This window comes from Dioscorea cayenensis, chromosome 11 (assembly GCF_009730915.1).
Source record: "Dioscorea cayenensis subsp. rotundata cultivar TDr96_F1 chromosome 11, TDr96_F1_v2_PseudoChromosome.rev07_lg8_w22 25.fasta, whole genome shotgun sequence".
Taxonomy (NCBI): Eukaryota; Viridiplantae; Streptophyta; class Magnoliopsida; order Dioscoreales; family Dioscoreaceae; genus Dioscorea; species Dioscorea cayenensis.
Window position 1 is genome coordinate 296321 of NC_052481.1, and position 15298 is coordinate 311618.

General features: G+C 30.9%; 1 protein-coding gene across 1 annotated transcript; it reads left to right on the forward strand.

Moving 5' to 3' along the window:
- The first annotated feature begins 9000 nt into the window (after nt 1-9000).
- On the forward strand, nt 9001-10264 carry LOC120272161 (transcription factor bHLH14-like). Its single transcript, XM_039278922.1, has 2 exons — nt 9001-9831; nt 9873-10264. The coding sequence occupies exons 1-2, from the start codon at nt 9095-9097 to the stop codon at nt 10066-10068; spliced, it is 933 nt and encodes a 310-aa protein (XP_039134856.1). The 5' UTR covers nt 9001-9094; the 3' UTR covers nt 10069-10264.
- Nucleotides 10265-15298: the final 5034 nt, after the last annotated feature.

The following is a 15298-nucleotide window of genomic DNA, read 5'->3' on the forward strand; positions in this document are numbered from 1 at the left end:
ACTGTCTAGCTGGATAATTCATTATTAAAATGGAATGCTTGCTCCCATAATACTGATAGCTTGCAATTACTAATTAGTACCGGGAACAGTGTATCTGTTCAATCTTAACCGGTATTTACTCAAAACTCTTGACATTTTATTATCATCAACCTAACATGGCCGTTTATTTGTGGATCTAGACAAATTGTAACAATTTTTATTTTCCTTTTATTTTATATTTTATTTTATATTTTATTAAATAAAGGAGATGAAATTATATTTCATTTCACATATTTTACAAATATCGAGAATGTTTTATCATCCTAATGCCTATAACTTAAATCTTTCACTTTCTTTTCTTGTATTATTATGTAATTTGATTTACATATATTTTATGTTTCCAATAATTTCTTAGGGTACGTTTTGTTAGATGAATAAGAAAGGCGGAATGTAAATAAAAATATGAATGTTAATGAGCATGGAAGTAATAAGAATAAGAACTATACTTATGTTTCATTGGAAAGATAATGTTTTAAGAATGAGAAAAGTTGAAAGTGATTTTGCAATAGAAAAGAAATGAACATATGTATTAAAATTACTTTATTATTTAATTTACTATTTAATTATAGGAGTAAGACTCCTAATATCACTTGTTAGCGAACCACATTTATTTATCCGCATTACTCACACCTGTATTCAGCCGACGTGGTAACTAAGTTTGATCAAAAGATAATCGATGACGCTGAAAAGATCGTGATACCTACGAGCAAGCACTGGAGTGCAGGCAAACATCTCAAGAAATCGTGAAATATAAAGAAGCTTACAAATACGCCAAATATTCAAGATCACGCCAAGTCCATCTTAAAGATTCAGCGGAGTATATTTTTCGCAAGAACGATTACATTTTCAAGCACAAGATCATATCAAGCACCGATACTTAGAGAGATACGATCAATACTAAATACGTGGGAGCTTACTCAAAAGAAAAGGTCCCATTCATAGAGTCAACGAAGACTAATCAAGATATGATTGGGGTTAAGCATCAATGCTCTATTACCCGCAAGATTTCTAAGACCAAACTCAAAGCGAATCAAAGATCGTCTGAGAATCCAAGCACCAAACTTTGAGTGCGATTGAAGACTAAGTTTCGCAAGCTCTGGCAAGACGCGACAAGACATGCGCTTCTATGGTGCGACCCAAAGCGATGAGGAATCAAGGAGGAAGGCTGGGCCGTGTGCCAGATCTGATCTGAGATTCACGATCGACCGACTGCAACGTACCCGAGGTTTGCACTGGTCTCGAGCGTCACCCACAACGTGTCACTTAACCTGCTACCAAATCAATAGAAACTGACGCTATGTCAGAACTGCATGTTATAACAGAGACAGCAATAGCTGAATTTCTGGCTACTTTTAAATTAAGCAGATCACAAGATTCTCGAACAGGTACATGCATACATTCTGATCAGCCGAGGTACGAGAGCAGCGCTACCTCGCTCAGATTGCGTACGACTCTCAGCCGACTCTCGAGGAGAGTCGCAGAGAGCACTCAGACAATCCAGTAGAGAGTGACTATCTCATTGAGGAGCGTGAGTGACAAGTGTTCAGCAGGCTCGTACCATCATTTTGTCTCTTTGAGGCTGGATCAGCGATCTCCCATTGGGCCTACTCTGTGACGCAGCTGGAGCGACATAATCGGTCACCAATCTTGTGTGTCTCTTCTTTGTGCTTTTGTTTGTAGCGATCTTTTCTTCACGACGGTTCGACTGCAAGCAGACCACGAATGGCATTTTGTTATTCCTCGCTAAAACCCACAAACCACAACGCTACGAATCCATCACAGCGTATCGAGCCTCGATCGCTCAAGCTTTTCACTTCGGTTGGTTTCAAAGTCGGCTGAGGTCCTAACAATTTATATATAATTTAATGTTTAAATTTATGAGTTATATATGTCAATTATTAATCACAATGATTATTATAATTTAATGTTTAAATTTATGAGTTATATATAAAATAAATACTTGTTTAATATACTTATTATATGTTTATCATAATAAAAAAATATTTTAATATTAATACATTATATATATATGACCAGGAAAATGAAAAATTTACGCCCATTCTCTCTTTATACTTCTCAATTCCACCCATTTTGGACGAAATGGTATATGGGTAATAAAATGTACTCTCAAGGATAATCATTACTCCTTATGTATATACGCAAACATGACTTTGCATATATACAAGTAAAAATCCATTTCTAAAGGACAATTATGATGGTCATTCAAATGTCCCCTTGTTATATTGATATTAAGTCTAATGTATTGGGTGTTCATCTCTTTATTAAAGAGGTAAGTTTAAACTTCAGCTCATATAGAATAAAGGTATAGATGTGTTGTGATTTAACTCCACATATATACACACCCAGATATAGCTTGTCCACTTTGTATATATATATTATGTTAACATAATAAATATTAATATATTTATCACAATTTTTATATTTCAGAATAAGGGGCCGTTTGGTATGGGGGAAAGTAACAACTTTCCCTGGAAAGTTGAAGTTGTGAAAATCTTTCATATGTTTGGTTAAAAAAAAAACCATGTAAAGTAATGGTCAAATTGTAATTACTTTCCCTTTGACCAATGAAAAGGATTCACAGGGGGAGGGGGTGTGAAACAAATTACATCATGGGTGAGAAAATATGAGACATGTATAATTCCAATTTCACCCTTTTCTAACATTAAAATTCTTCTCTTTTGTCTTGTCTTCTTTTTAAAAACCCTAACTTTAGGGTCTTCCTTTTCAAAACCGTAGCGCAAGCCAATCTCGGTAAGTCATATAATTTTTTATAATTTTTTTAAGAATATTTTCTTATTGCTTTTGATATTGTTTTATTGATAATTGAATTTTATTGAAAGCTCATTGATAAAACATGCACAATACCTTTTCTTAAGGTGAGATCTATCCACAAAAAGATTGCCAAAATTCATATAGGAAGCATGCCTCTTGGATAAAATTCGGGTAATCATATTTCTCATAATAGAAAAGCAAGAATTAAATATCTACTTTTGCCGGGTATATAAGTAATTTTCTTAATTTATTTATATATAAACCATTGATTAATGTGAAAATTAAAACATAGTTAAAATTAAAATAATTGATATTCATTGAAGGGTAAAATTGAGAATAAACATAACTTTGCATGGAAAAGTTATTCATAACAAACAAAGGAATTTTTTTTGCATGTATTTCAATCGCAATTTTGAAGGTTCATACCAAACAAGTATTGTTACTTTACCGGAAAAGTAAATGCAGGAAAAATGAATGCAAGGAAATACTTTGCAGGGAAATTGTTTCCATGCAAAGTACCAAACATGCCCTAAATGTATACTTAGAGCATAGTCATATGGGGATATTTGCATATTTTCAATTTGTAAACGTCCTACAAGTGAATTTAAATCAACATTAAACGGTTGTCCACCCCACCGTTGAATCTCCCTTCCCTCTCTGATTCTACACACAACCCCATCTATTTTTTCTCTCTTATTTTTTTAAAATTTATGGACATTTATGAAATGTCCGCATATTACGCATTAAAATATATATATAATATAATATATCAATTCCCATTTTATTTTTATGTTTTTGTTTAGAGTGGTCTCTAAAAATTCCTTGCTACCCTCTTTTACAAATTTCTCATCTCTTCCTTATCACTCATGTCACATTCTCTCCTCTACTTCTTGTTGTTCTTCTTAATGTTCTCCTCTTTTTCTTGTGCGTGTTTTTAAAAATAAAAATAAAAGCATGATATATTAAATTTTTCTTTAATTTTTTTACCTCCAAATATATTTTTCTTGTTTAGCATCATATATTTTTAAATTTTCTAATCTATGTTATTGACAAAACATAAATATTTAGATTTTTGTAAAAAATATTGTTTAGGTTTTTGAAACATATGTTTATTTTATTTTTTATTCCACTCAAATATATTCAGATGACATAGGATGATAACGTCACTGCTCTAACGTGGAAGCTCGGGCGACAAACGCCGATCATCGCTCCACATCACCCTCACCCAAGTACAAAGCATCGCGTGGAGCAAGGCTCGAACACGCGACCTTCATGAAACTCTTGGGGACCCGGTACCACTAGGCCATTAGGCCGGTGGTAATATATTCAGATTTGTACACATTTGTTTACTCAATTATTTAGATTTTAGTTGAATCAAAACCATCCTATTTAATGTAGTCATGAAATGGTTGAATTGAAATATATAAAAGATGTAACTTTAAGCATCATAATAATTGTAATAGCTTGGTTAACAGCAGGAGGTTGCCATTTCAATTCAGAAAAGAATAAGCATCAAAAATCTAAAAACTAAAAATATAAAAATAAGTATTCATTTAAACAAGTGTACTTAGTCATTGAAGAATAATAAACATTTACCTAAGCCAAAACTAACAAGTGGAAAAAGTGGATGAATTTGAAAAATATAAATAAATAAATAAATAAATATATATATATATTATAAGCTAGAGTACTTTTATTTTAATCACTAAGGAAAGACAATAAAGTATTTAGGCAGGGTTAGATACAAGGTTAGGCTATTCATATACCATGACAACTTCACCCTAGACCTTGCAGTCCTCTACAATATATTTTAATGTATCCGGTGCCCCTATAAACCTATTTTTATAGAGTTTGTATAACACTAAATAAGATTAATAGGACATTTATGGGTATGATTGAGTGAATGATCCAAATCAAACTCAATGGCCTTGTCACGCTAAGTGATATATTACAATATTTTAATACAATTTAAATCAATTTTGCACTTTAATTAGACGATAATAACTCCAATCTATCATAATTATGTTTGATTTTTCTTTTCACTGTTATTATTTTTTTAATATCCACGTGTTGATATGTAAATGGGTGAAAGCATGCTTTTAATCGTGTAAAAAATATGTTAAAAATCACTTTTGGTGTTTTTCTTTTTAAAGAAAAATAGATGCAAAAGCATAATAAATTATTTTTGACAGGAAATATGAAAAATTAAACCAACATGTGAACGGTACTGCTATAGTATTATATAAATACTTTATAAATATTATAATAGTAATATTTATTCACTATTTATAAACAGTTACGTAAGAGGATATTGTTTGGCTTTCCTCAAAAGTTATATAGTAAAATAACTTATTAACTCAATTTGATATCTGAAAATCTTATAAGAGTGCGATATGGTAAGATTTTTAATCGTTTATCGTGACGATCTGAATCGAATTAATATATTTTTAAATATCGATAAAAATATAGTAATTTATACACCACTATTAACTATACATATTTGCCACTTCACAACCCATTTGTGAGATATTATTTGTCACTTCATGAGGGAATAAATATAATTGGATGACAAAGGAGCACTTTCAAATAAAATTGTGTCTATATTCATGCCTTGATATCGGCTTTTACAATTGCATTCGAGATTTTCGTATCTTTCACTTATACTATTTAATCACATTAATCATGTGACAATATATAAGAATAAAACATCCTTTAATATTCATATATATATATATATTATATAATATTTGATTAGACATAACTATTGCTTCTAACATAATTAATGATAATAATAATACTATCAATGAGCATAAAGAAAATGGTGTATATGTGCATAAAAATTCATCTTATTTATATTTATATTTTATTTTTTTATAAATATTAATAACATATTTGAACTTTGGCCGATCTTGAGTGGAGAAAAGAAAAAAATACCGACTTTTTAATTACCAAAGTAGTTATTTTTATTTTTAATCCACTGTTTTTTTTCTTTTAAACTATAATTTTATTAAAAAAAGTAAAAATTTTTTTAATAAGTAATATAAAAATAAAAACTTAAAAATCACTTATTTAAAATTTACGAGATCTGGTATATTTTATTTTTATTGCTTCACTAGTGAATGACTTATATCAGATTTTTATGTACTCTTTTCAGTTTTAATTGAAGTAATTTATCCACCTTTAAAAAAAATACTTAAAATTTTAAATAAATTAAATATTTATCACTTCAACTAATTCCGGAGTTCGGACCGATTGTATAAGATTTGGTAAATTTAATATGTATTTAATTATTTATTTATTTTCTAAAACCTAATTAAACTTGTTACATAAAAATAAAAAAAATAATAATTTGGGGCCATGAATCTGCGCCGCCACGGACGGTGGGTCCCAGTGGTAGTGGGGACGCCATGTGTGTACGGACGATGAAGTGTGTTCTTCGAATCTATGCATCATTTATTAAAATACTTAAAATTTTAGCATTGAAAGAATCTTTCTTCTCAAATATTTTTTTTATTTTTTTATATATTTTTTACTCGCATTTTTTTTACTATTAAGAACGTGTTTGAATCAATTTTTTTTAATTATTATTCTCATAAAAAAACGTGATTATTGACTGCATAATTGTCATTATATTTTTGTTTTATTATAATTTAAGTTTTTTTATAAAATATAAATAAACCATATATTAAAAATATAATAAGTTAATATTTTAATATATCTGTATCTATATTTAATATTCAGTTTACAAGAAAATATGCAAAAAAAAAAAAATTATTTAATAATAAATAAATGATAAAAAAATGAAAGGAAAACAGAAATATAAAAATAAGACAAATTGCTAGTAAAAAAAAAATCTACTAGAAATTGAATTTCACAAAAAAGAGTAACTCCTCTTAGACACAAACACTCTGTATAAACGATCTAGTGTCTAATGCATCAAAAGGGAATTGGTTTTTAAAATTTAGGTGACATCATTGGGTAATGATCACGTAATTCGGAGAAATACATGATTAAGATACGGTTGTAATACGGTTGTGTTGGTAGGCATCCTTGTATGAAGTATGCGTGAGGTTGCACGCCATCAGACAAAAAAGCAATGATTTAAAAAGCGGACGGACCGGTACGGGTTGAACCGGTTGAGCAGGGAACCTACCGATCAAACCTGATCCGATTACTCACATAAAATAAGTAAAAGACTGGGCGGTCCCGCTCAACCTGCTTCAACTAAGTGAACCGTGAACCGGGACTGAACCGACCGACTAATTTATTAATTTAAATTATTTAATTAGTTTATTTATTTTATAATTAAAAACTTAAATTAAGTTAATAAACTCATTAACTCGGTCCAAATTTCAAAAAGGCAAAAAGTCACAAAAATACTTGACAAAATACTTGAAGATATTAATATATTATGATTTATTATCATTAATTTATTATAATTTAACTTATAATTTTACGCTAATCAACAATTAAATCATTAAAATTAAAAGTATGAAACCAAACATTTCAATGGTTTGGTTTTTATTTTTAATCATTATTGTTGTTGTATACTTGATACTTATATTTTTATTTAATTCTTTTATTTTTAATATTTGTTGTATAGTTGTATCCTTGTATATTTGTATTTTTAAAAAAATTTAATTTTATATAAAGTTAAGACTTTGTGACCTTATAAAAGGTAATTTAAATTTGCTAATATGTAATTTTGTATCTTTTTATTATTTTTCTTTATTTTTGAAGTTATGTTTTTACTTATTTATTATTATTATTTTTAATTTTTAAATATTTATTTATTTCGAAAAAATTAAATCCGGTTGAAACAATTTTAATAACGTCAAGAGTTATTAATCAAGAGTTATTCACTAATATGAATGGGCATTTTTGTTGATTTTTGAATTTTTATAATTTTATGATTTTTGACATTTCTTATTTTAACAAAAATTTAAAAAAATAAAAATGTTTGACCCAGTCAGGCTCGGTTGAAACTCGGTTGAACTGCGAACCGGTTGGCTAACCGAGTTCACCAACCATCCGGTTTTAAATCCTTGCAAAAAGAGTACTATATGGGAACAGAAAAATGCCGGCTGTTGCGGACCACCATTGATTGTCTTTATTTCAACCGTCCTATTTTTTTATTTATTTATTTTTAAAAAAATTTATATTTAGCTATAAATAAATAAATAAATAAATAAACTCGTTTGTAAAAATAAAACACTTGCACAAAAAGTCATATAAGAAAATACTGGCCAATGTGTGACACGAAAATATGGGGCGTGTCCCATGGGAATCAGAATTTCTTTTCTTTGAAAAACCCTCTTTTATTCCCCACACACACACACTTTTTATATATATATATATATATATATTAAAATAACCAAATAGAAAGCGATACTATTTCTACGTATCGCAATGGCGTGGTCGAGATCGTATCGACATTGGGCTCACAACTCGATTCTTATCTCTACAAAATGAGAGCACCAGGTGGGTTCGGTGGTAGCTGGGCTACATGATCCGTCTGCAGGTCTTTCGATCGCATTTACATAGACAACCTAACTTTCGAGAGGACATACAGAGACAACTAATAAATTTAACAAGGACTTAAATAAAAAGAAAAACAGAAGTCCCTGCCACCCACCCTCTGCATATGTATAAAATCCATTCAATAGGTTACCCAACAAGCAATTAAGCAAACCTCTTTCTCTCTCTCTCTCTCTCTCTCTCTCTCTCTCTCTCTTAGCTTTCTAATTCTTCATCATCATCATCATCATCATCATCAAATCAATGGAAGACCTCCTCCTTTTTCCCAGCAGCACCAACAACAACAACAACAACAACAATAACAGCAACAACATATCTATCCAGTATCAACTACAGCAACTCCTTCAATCCCAACCACAACCATGGTCACATGCCATCGTCTGGTCTTCCTCACCAGACCTCCTTCTCCTCTCCTGGCATGCTGGCATCTTCATCCCCAACAACTCCAATTCCAACTCCACTAACATCAATGGTAGCAACAACAGTACTATTATTGACATTAACTATAACAGTAGTAGCAATTGCAGCAAAACTGCAGGACGGTACTCAAACTCAATGAAACCATGGTAGATGATGCCGAGTGGTTTTTACATCATCTCTTCAAACCGTTCATTTTCATTGCAATGACTTGAATACACTCCTTCCCGTTCCTTCTCCACTTCCACTTCCATATGGCTCTCTGGTTCTCACCATCTTCAATCTTCATCCTGTCCTCGCGCTGCTGATGCTCGTTTCCATGGCATCAATACTCTTGTTTACATCCCTCTCCCTATTTTTCTCTTCCGTACTTGAACTTGCCTCCCCTGTCGTCATCCCCCGTGATTCTCTTCTCATTCAACAAGCTCAGTTCTCCATCTTCTTATCAACTTCACCAAATACTCTTTCAGTAATCTCTCCTCCTCATCCTCCTTCACAAGGACCATCACCATCACCACTACAAGCACAAGCACAACAAGCACAACAAGCACAACAAGTACAACAAGCGACAGTAGCCATAGTTACAAGTCTCAAAAAAGAGTCTTCATCCTCTGATCATTATGATTCAGACCAACACCAACCTCGCCGGAGAAAACGTGACAGGCAAGATGGCATCCCTGTCAACCACGTTGAAGCGGAGAGGCAACGAAGGGAGAAACTCAACCACCGGTTCTACGCGCTCCGTTCAGTTGTCCCCAACGTGTCACGCATGGACAAAGCTTCACTCCTCGCCGACGCTGTCACGTACATTTATGAGCTCAGAAACAGAGTTTCAGAACTTGAAGCCCATGAACAACAACAACAACCAAGCACAATCATCACACCAATGACGTTCAAGAAGGAGAACAACAACAACAACAATAACATGGATCAGAGCATGAGTAGCATTACTTCTTCAGCTACTTCAGCTTGTAATATCATCAATGGTGGTGGAGGTGTTGGGAGGATGGATTTAGAGGTGAGATTGATAGGGACAAGAGGGCAGTCATAAGGGCACAGTCCTGCACCGGAGGACACTCAGCAGCGAGACTAATGAATGCAATGAGCGAGCTAGAGCTGCAAGTGAGCCATGCAAGTGTGACTAAGGTTAAGGAACTAATGCTACAAGACGTTGTGGTTACAGTCCCTCATGGACTCCAAAGAGAAGATGTTCTCACTGCTGCACTTCTTTCTAAGCTTGACGCACATCATCATCATCATCAGCAGCAGCAGCATCAGTAAAAACATCAACAACAATGCATGATAATTAACTGTGAGGATCGAATAAGATGTTATAATTAGTATATATGATGTTCATCATCATCATAGTTGTCGTTATTATGGTATTATTATATGATCGATTCTCCTATGATATGATATGATATATAAATATATATATGTATGCATGAGAAAGTTGTACTGAACATAGTGTGCTTCAATTCAGTGTTTATATATATATATATATATATATTTGCTGTTAAATATTATCGATGAGATGAGAATATGATAAAAATGTTTATATTTGTTGTTTGTTGCAATGGTTGTTGATCAGTGGATTAAATCAATTTGAGAAGATTGGTATTGCATTTTTTTTTTAAAATTTTATTTATTTTATTTTTGGGAGATCATGCAATGGATAGATAGAAGAAAACAAATTTTTATGTGCTTTAATTTTGAGGAGTTAGTAAAATTATTTAGTTGAAGAATAGGAGTCTTGAAGTATGTCAAGATCTTGGTAGCACAAGTTAAGGCCGTGTACACGAGAGACAATAATGATCCGCTGGTAGCACAAGTTAAGGCCGTGTACACGAGAGACAATAATGATCCGCTCATATGTTTTCACTTTTGATATAAAATTAGGCTGTAAGTCCATTCTCTCAACCAGAGATCTTTGCCTCAATTGTGTCCAGTATTTTTTTGAACTTGAGTCATGAGCTCCAATCCAGTAATATATATGACAATTGTTAAAATATATACTTTTTTATTTTTAGCTTGACAATATAAAATTAGAATAATGATAATGGGGGTGTGGCAAATGGGGCATACGTCAAGATCTTGGTAGCACAAGTTAAGGTCGGTAACACGAGAGACAATAATGATCCGCTCATATAGTTTCTCACTTTTGATATAAAGATTGGGGACTGAAGTCCATTCTCTCTCAACCAGAGATCTTTTGCCTCAATTAGTCCAAGATGAACTTGAGCACGCAGTCGATCCAAGAATATATATGCCAATTGTTAAAATATATACTTTTTAACTTTTGAAGGACAATATTAGAATAATGATAATAATAAGTATGTTTGGTTATGATTTGCTAATAATACTTTAATTCAATTTTTAATTTATAATTATTATTCAAAAATCAATGGTGATCATTCCACACTCACAAAAATAAGAATAATAATGTATTTATAACTATATGACATCTGTCCAACAGCAAGTTATAATAATAATTTACATTGACAAGCATCAAACCATCAAATCATTAAATCAAAATACATATATAAGAAGAATCTCTTTAATTTAATCTCAAATTTAAAAAGCTCTTCTACTCAAAGATGGTGAACAATGATAAAAACTTTCATCGATTTATTTTATTAAAATTTTAGAAAATATTATCAATGTTACAAGTCAATGATTATATATAATTTTTAAAACAATATGAGCCAATTTTTGTCACATCTTTAATTTAGTCCAATAAATATAGTCCAATGTTTAATAAATAATGAATAATTATGTATTTATAATTAATTTTAATTCATAGCTGTTGCGCACATTAGAGCGTTTAATATTGACTATGAACTCTTTCTTTTATCCACACCCATTTTCTTAGTCATTGACATCAAGTAATAATTCATGTACGATATATGCCTAAATATTTTTTATTTTTTCCCTAAGATTCCATCTTGTGTCACACACCATGAAGAAATTTGATTTATTTTCTTTTTTTAAAGTTAGTTAATTCCATCAAGAAATTAGTAATAATAATTAATCATATCCTTTATTTTGAATAATTGTTAACTAGTCATCGAAGACTTGAAATCCAATTATCCAAACCATAATTTATTAATTTAACTTTTACAAAATTACAATATATTTTTTTAACTCAAAAACTCAACCCTATAAGGACATATATGTGGAAGTCAATGGCACGGACTCACATATCTAAATATGTTTCTAGATGGTTTTGTACTAATTTGAGTTAAATTGAGATTATATTTTAAGTGTAAGTCTTTATTTAGATAAATAAATCAAAACATTAGTGGTTATAGTATTTGGACAAGTTAGAGTCAATTTTTTTTTTAATTTTTTTTTTTTAGCATATCATAAATATAATTGTACATTAGCAAATGAATATGTAAATTTGCTCTATTATTTTATGCTATTTTGTGTATAATTGAGTATAACAAAAAGTCATACGGTGTGACGATGTGTAATAGAGACTGATTCATGATTATCTCTTTCTATTGTATGATTAATAATTTTTTTTAATTGTTTCTCTGTTTTCTTTTTCATATATTGTGAATGACATCAATGTAAATACATTAACTTTATTTTAATTTGTTTATAATAGATTAAGACACTAAATCACATGAACAATTAAAAGAAATATTAAAATATATAATAAATGTGATTAGATAAGATAGAGCTTCTTTTGTCTTCCATGAATATTATTAATGTGAGAATAAAAAGCCTCACAAAGGTGTGAGTATTCTTTTCAAAAGTTTTATGGCACTTTTGAGGCAAGCCACACGACAAACCAATTTAAGTTTAATTCATTGCTACAGTAAAATGTAGCGACTGTGTGCTGCCATTATGATATATTTTTATATATATTATGTATAATAATAATAATATATATTAGTATTATTATTATAATTATAATTGAAGCAACAAAAGTCTATATCTCGCTATATGAAAAACGTTATCATACATCAAGAGGGTGGCGTCACTTGAAGTTGTTTTTGTGCATTGGTGTGGTGAGGCCATTATTCTTCAATGGGTTTTTCCATTGAACCAAATCATGCTTAGTTGGTTTCACTGACCATAGAGCCCTTTGGGTCAAGACATCATCTCATTCATCACTGATATTTTTGGGACAACTTTGCTGTTTGTTACGCTCTGTGAAAAATATGTTAGAATATATCTGATCAATTATTCTTCTCAACAACTTAATGAATGTGACTGTTTCATGGTTTGAAAAAAATAATAATATACATATATATATATATATATTAAATGTCATTTTTAGATACATTTCAAAGTTAAGTTTTTCAAAAATAGTCTAGGTTCAAAAAAATCAATTATCTTCACGTGGTTGTACTTGTCGTAATATAAAAAAATTGATTATTGGTAAAATAAATCATCAATTATATTGTGTGTGTGTTTTTTTTTTTAAAAAAAATCAATTAAACAGTCACATGTTACTTACGTGTATGAGATATATGATTTTTATCAAGGATAAAATAGGCAATTCAAGTATTTTCTTTTTATCAATATAAATACGAATCGGAAAGAAAATTACATTTTATTAAACAGTCATGACGCATGGGTGGAGGCAGTCATCTGTTTTTTTGTCTCATTTGGTACTAGAGGATTCAAAACTACATTGTTTGACATGATTAACTTTTTATCACATTTCAAAGGAGTACTAATTGAATTGATTAGGTATGTATATATATATATATATATATATATATGTATATATATTTGATGACAAGTATGATAAGACAAAAAAAAAATATTTTTAATTTGTTTTTCTTGAGTAAATGAGCTCAACTCTCAATTTAAATACACAAGATTAACACATATTAGTTAAAATATTAATTTCCCATATGTGTTTCTATTTGTTTAGTTTTATTCGTTAAAAAAAATAATTTATTATTAAATGGCCGAATAAATATTTTTTTATAAATAATTTTAAATCTTTGTGATTCATATGGAAGTCTAACTCAAAGGCAAAATTATTTTCAAATAAAGTGAAATTAAAATTTTCATAGAATGAGAATTAATGGGAAGATTCTTTTCCCCTTCTAGACTTTATGCCGCACATGCATGTATGAGTCTTTGTCTATTTTCTATTTTTGTTTTTAATGTATTATAACAATAATGATGACAAGATAGATAGTTGTGATGACATTTGCAACAGATAAGCTAATTAATTCCATTGCATGGAAAGATGCATGCATGTGTGAGTACCATGGTTTTCCCAATGTGAAAAATATGTGCCTTTCTAACTCCCCCAAAACAAAATTAATAATAACAACGTGACTACTCAGCCAGATTCCTAGTTCCTTAAAATAGTTTAATGACAACAAAATTAATATCATCATCATCATTATTATTATTATTATTATTATTATTTGTACTTTGTGAAAAATGAATACACCTCGTTTTTCCCACATTCGGTCTGATCTTTTCTCTCTCTTCAACAAGAGGATCTCTTGAAACAACGCTCTAGAATTACTTGGCTTAAAGAGGGGTGATGTCAAACACAAAAATTTTTCCATCTACAAGCTAATGGCAGGGAAAAATAAAAACTTTATTCGAGAATCGTAGTAATGGGGTTTGGATCGAAGGTAATAAAGAAATCGGGAAAGTCTTCACGATCACTTCAAAACAACGCTTTGGTACCCCGATCTCACATCGTTTTCTTCTCGACTTGGCACCATCTCTTCGATTTCAAAGATAGAGTTGATCTAACCTCGTTAGACCTTCCTTCTCTCTCGAAGAAATAAAAGCGTGTTTGATCTCAACACTGACAAGGCTCCAGGTCCAGATGGTTTCCCAATGTTCTTTTTTCAAAAACATTGGAGTCTTATCCAAAGTGATTTTCTCTTTAAAAATATGTAGCGATTTTTATGATGGTTCCATCAACTCGAACGACTCAATTGGATTCACATTGCTCTTATAGCTAAAAACAAATTCTCCCTCCGAGGTCACTCGAATTCCGACTCCATCGGTCTCATCAATTCAACTTGTAAAATTATATCCAAAAATTCTCGCCTCTAGATTGAGTCATTGGTTCATTAGTTGATAATTCTCAATCCGGTTTCATTAAGGAGTAGATGTATCATGCAGACAGATATTGTTGCTCGCCCGTGAGTGATTTTTAATCTTCAAAAAGAAAAATTCTTGGCTATGCTTTTAAAGTTGATTTTTGCTAAAGCCTTTGATTCTTTAGACTGAATTTTCTTCTTGAAATTCTAGAAGCTAGGGGTTTTTGGCAACCTGGATCTCATGGATACAAATCATTCTAAAAAGCTGCTAAAACTCAAATTCTCATGCAGTCGGTACTACTCGGGGGTTATATTACGGCTGCAAAGAGGTCCGAGACAAGGTGATCCTCTTTCACCCCTTCTCTTTTGCCTTAGCGTACGATGCACTTTAGTGCCATGTTCTATCACGCAATTAATTCTAAAGTTCGATTGGGGTACAGCTTGATCAATCTAACAGCATTTGCCACTTACAA

Coding starts and splice junctions, on each gene's coding strand:
- LOC120272161 (XM_039278922.1), top strand. CDS start 9,095: ATGCTCGTTTCCATGGCATCAATACTCTTGTTTACATCCCTCTCCCTA. Junction 9,832..9,872: donor TTGATAGGGACAAGAGGGCA/GTCATAAGGGCA, acceptor ACACTCAGCAGC/GAGACTAATGAATGCAATGA.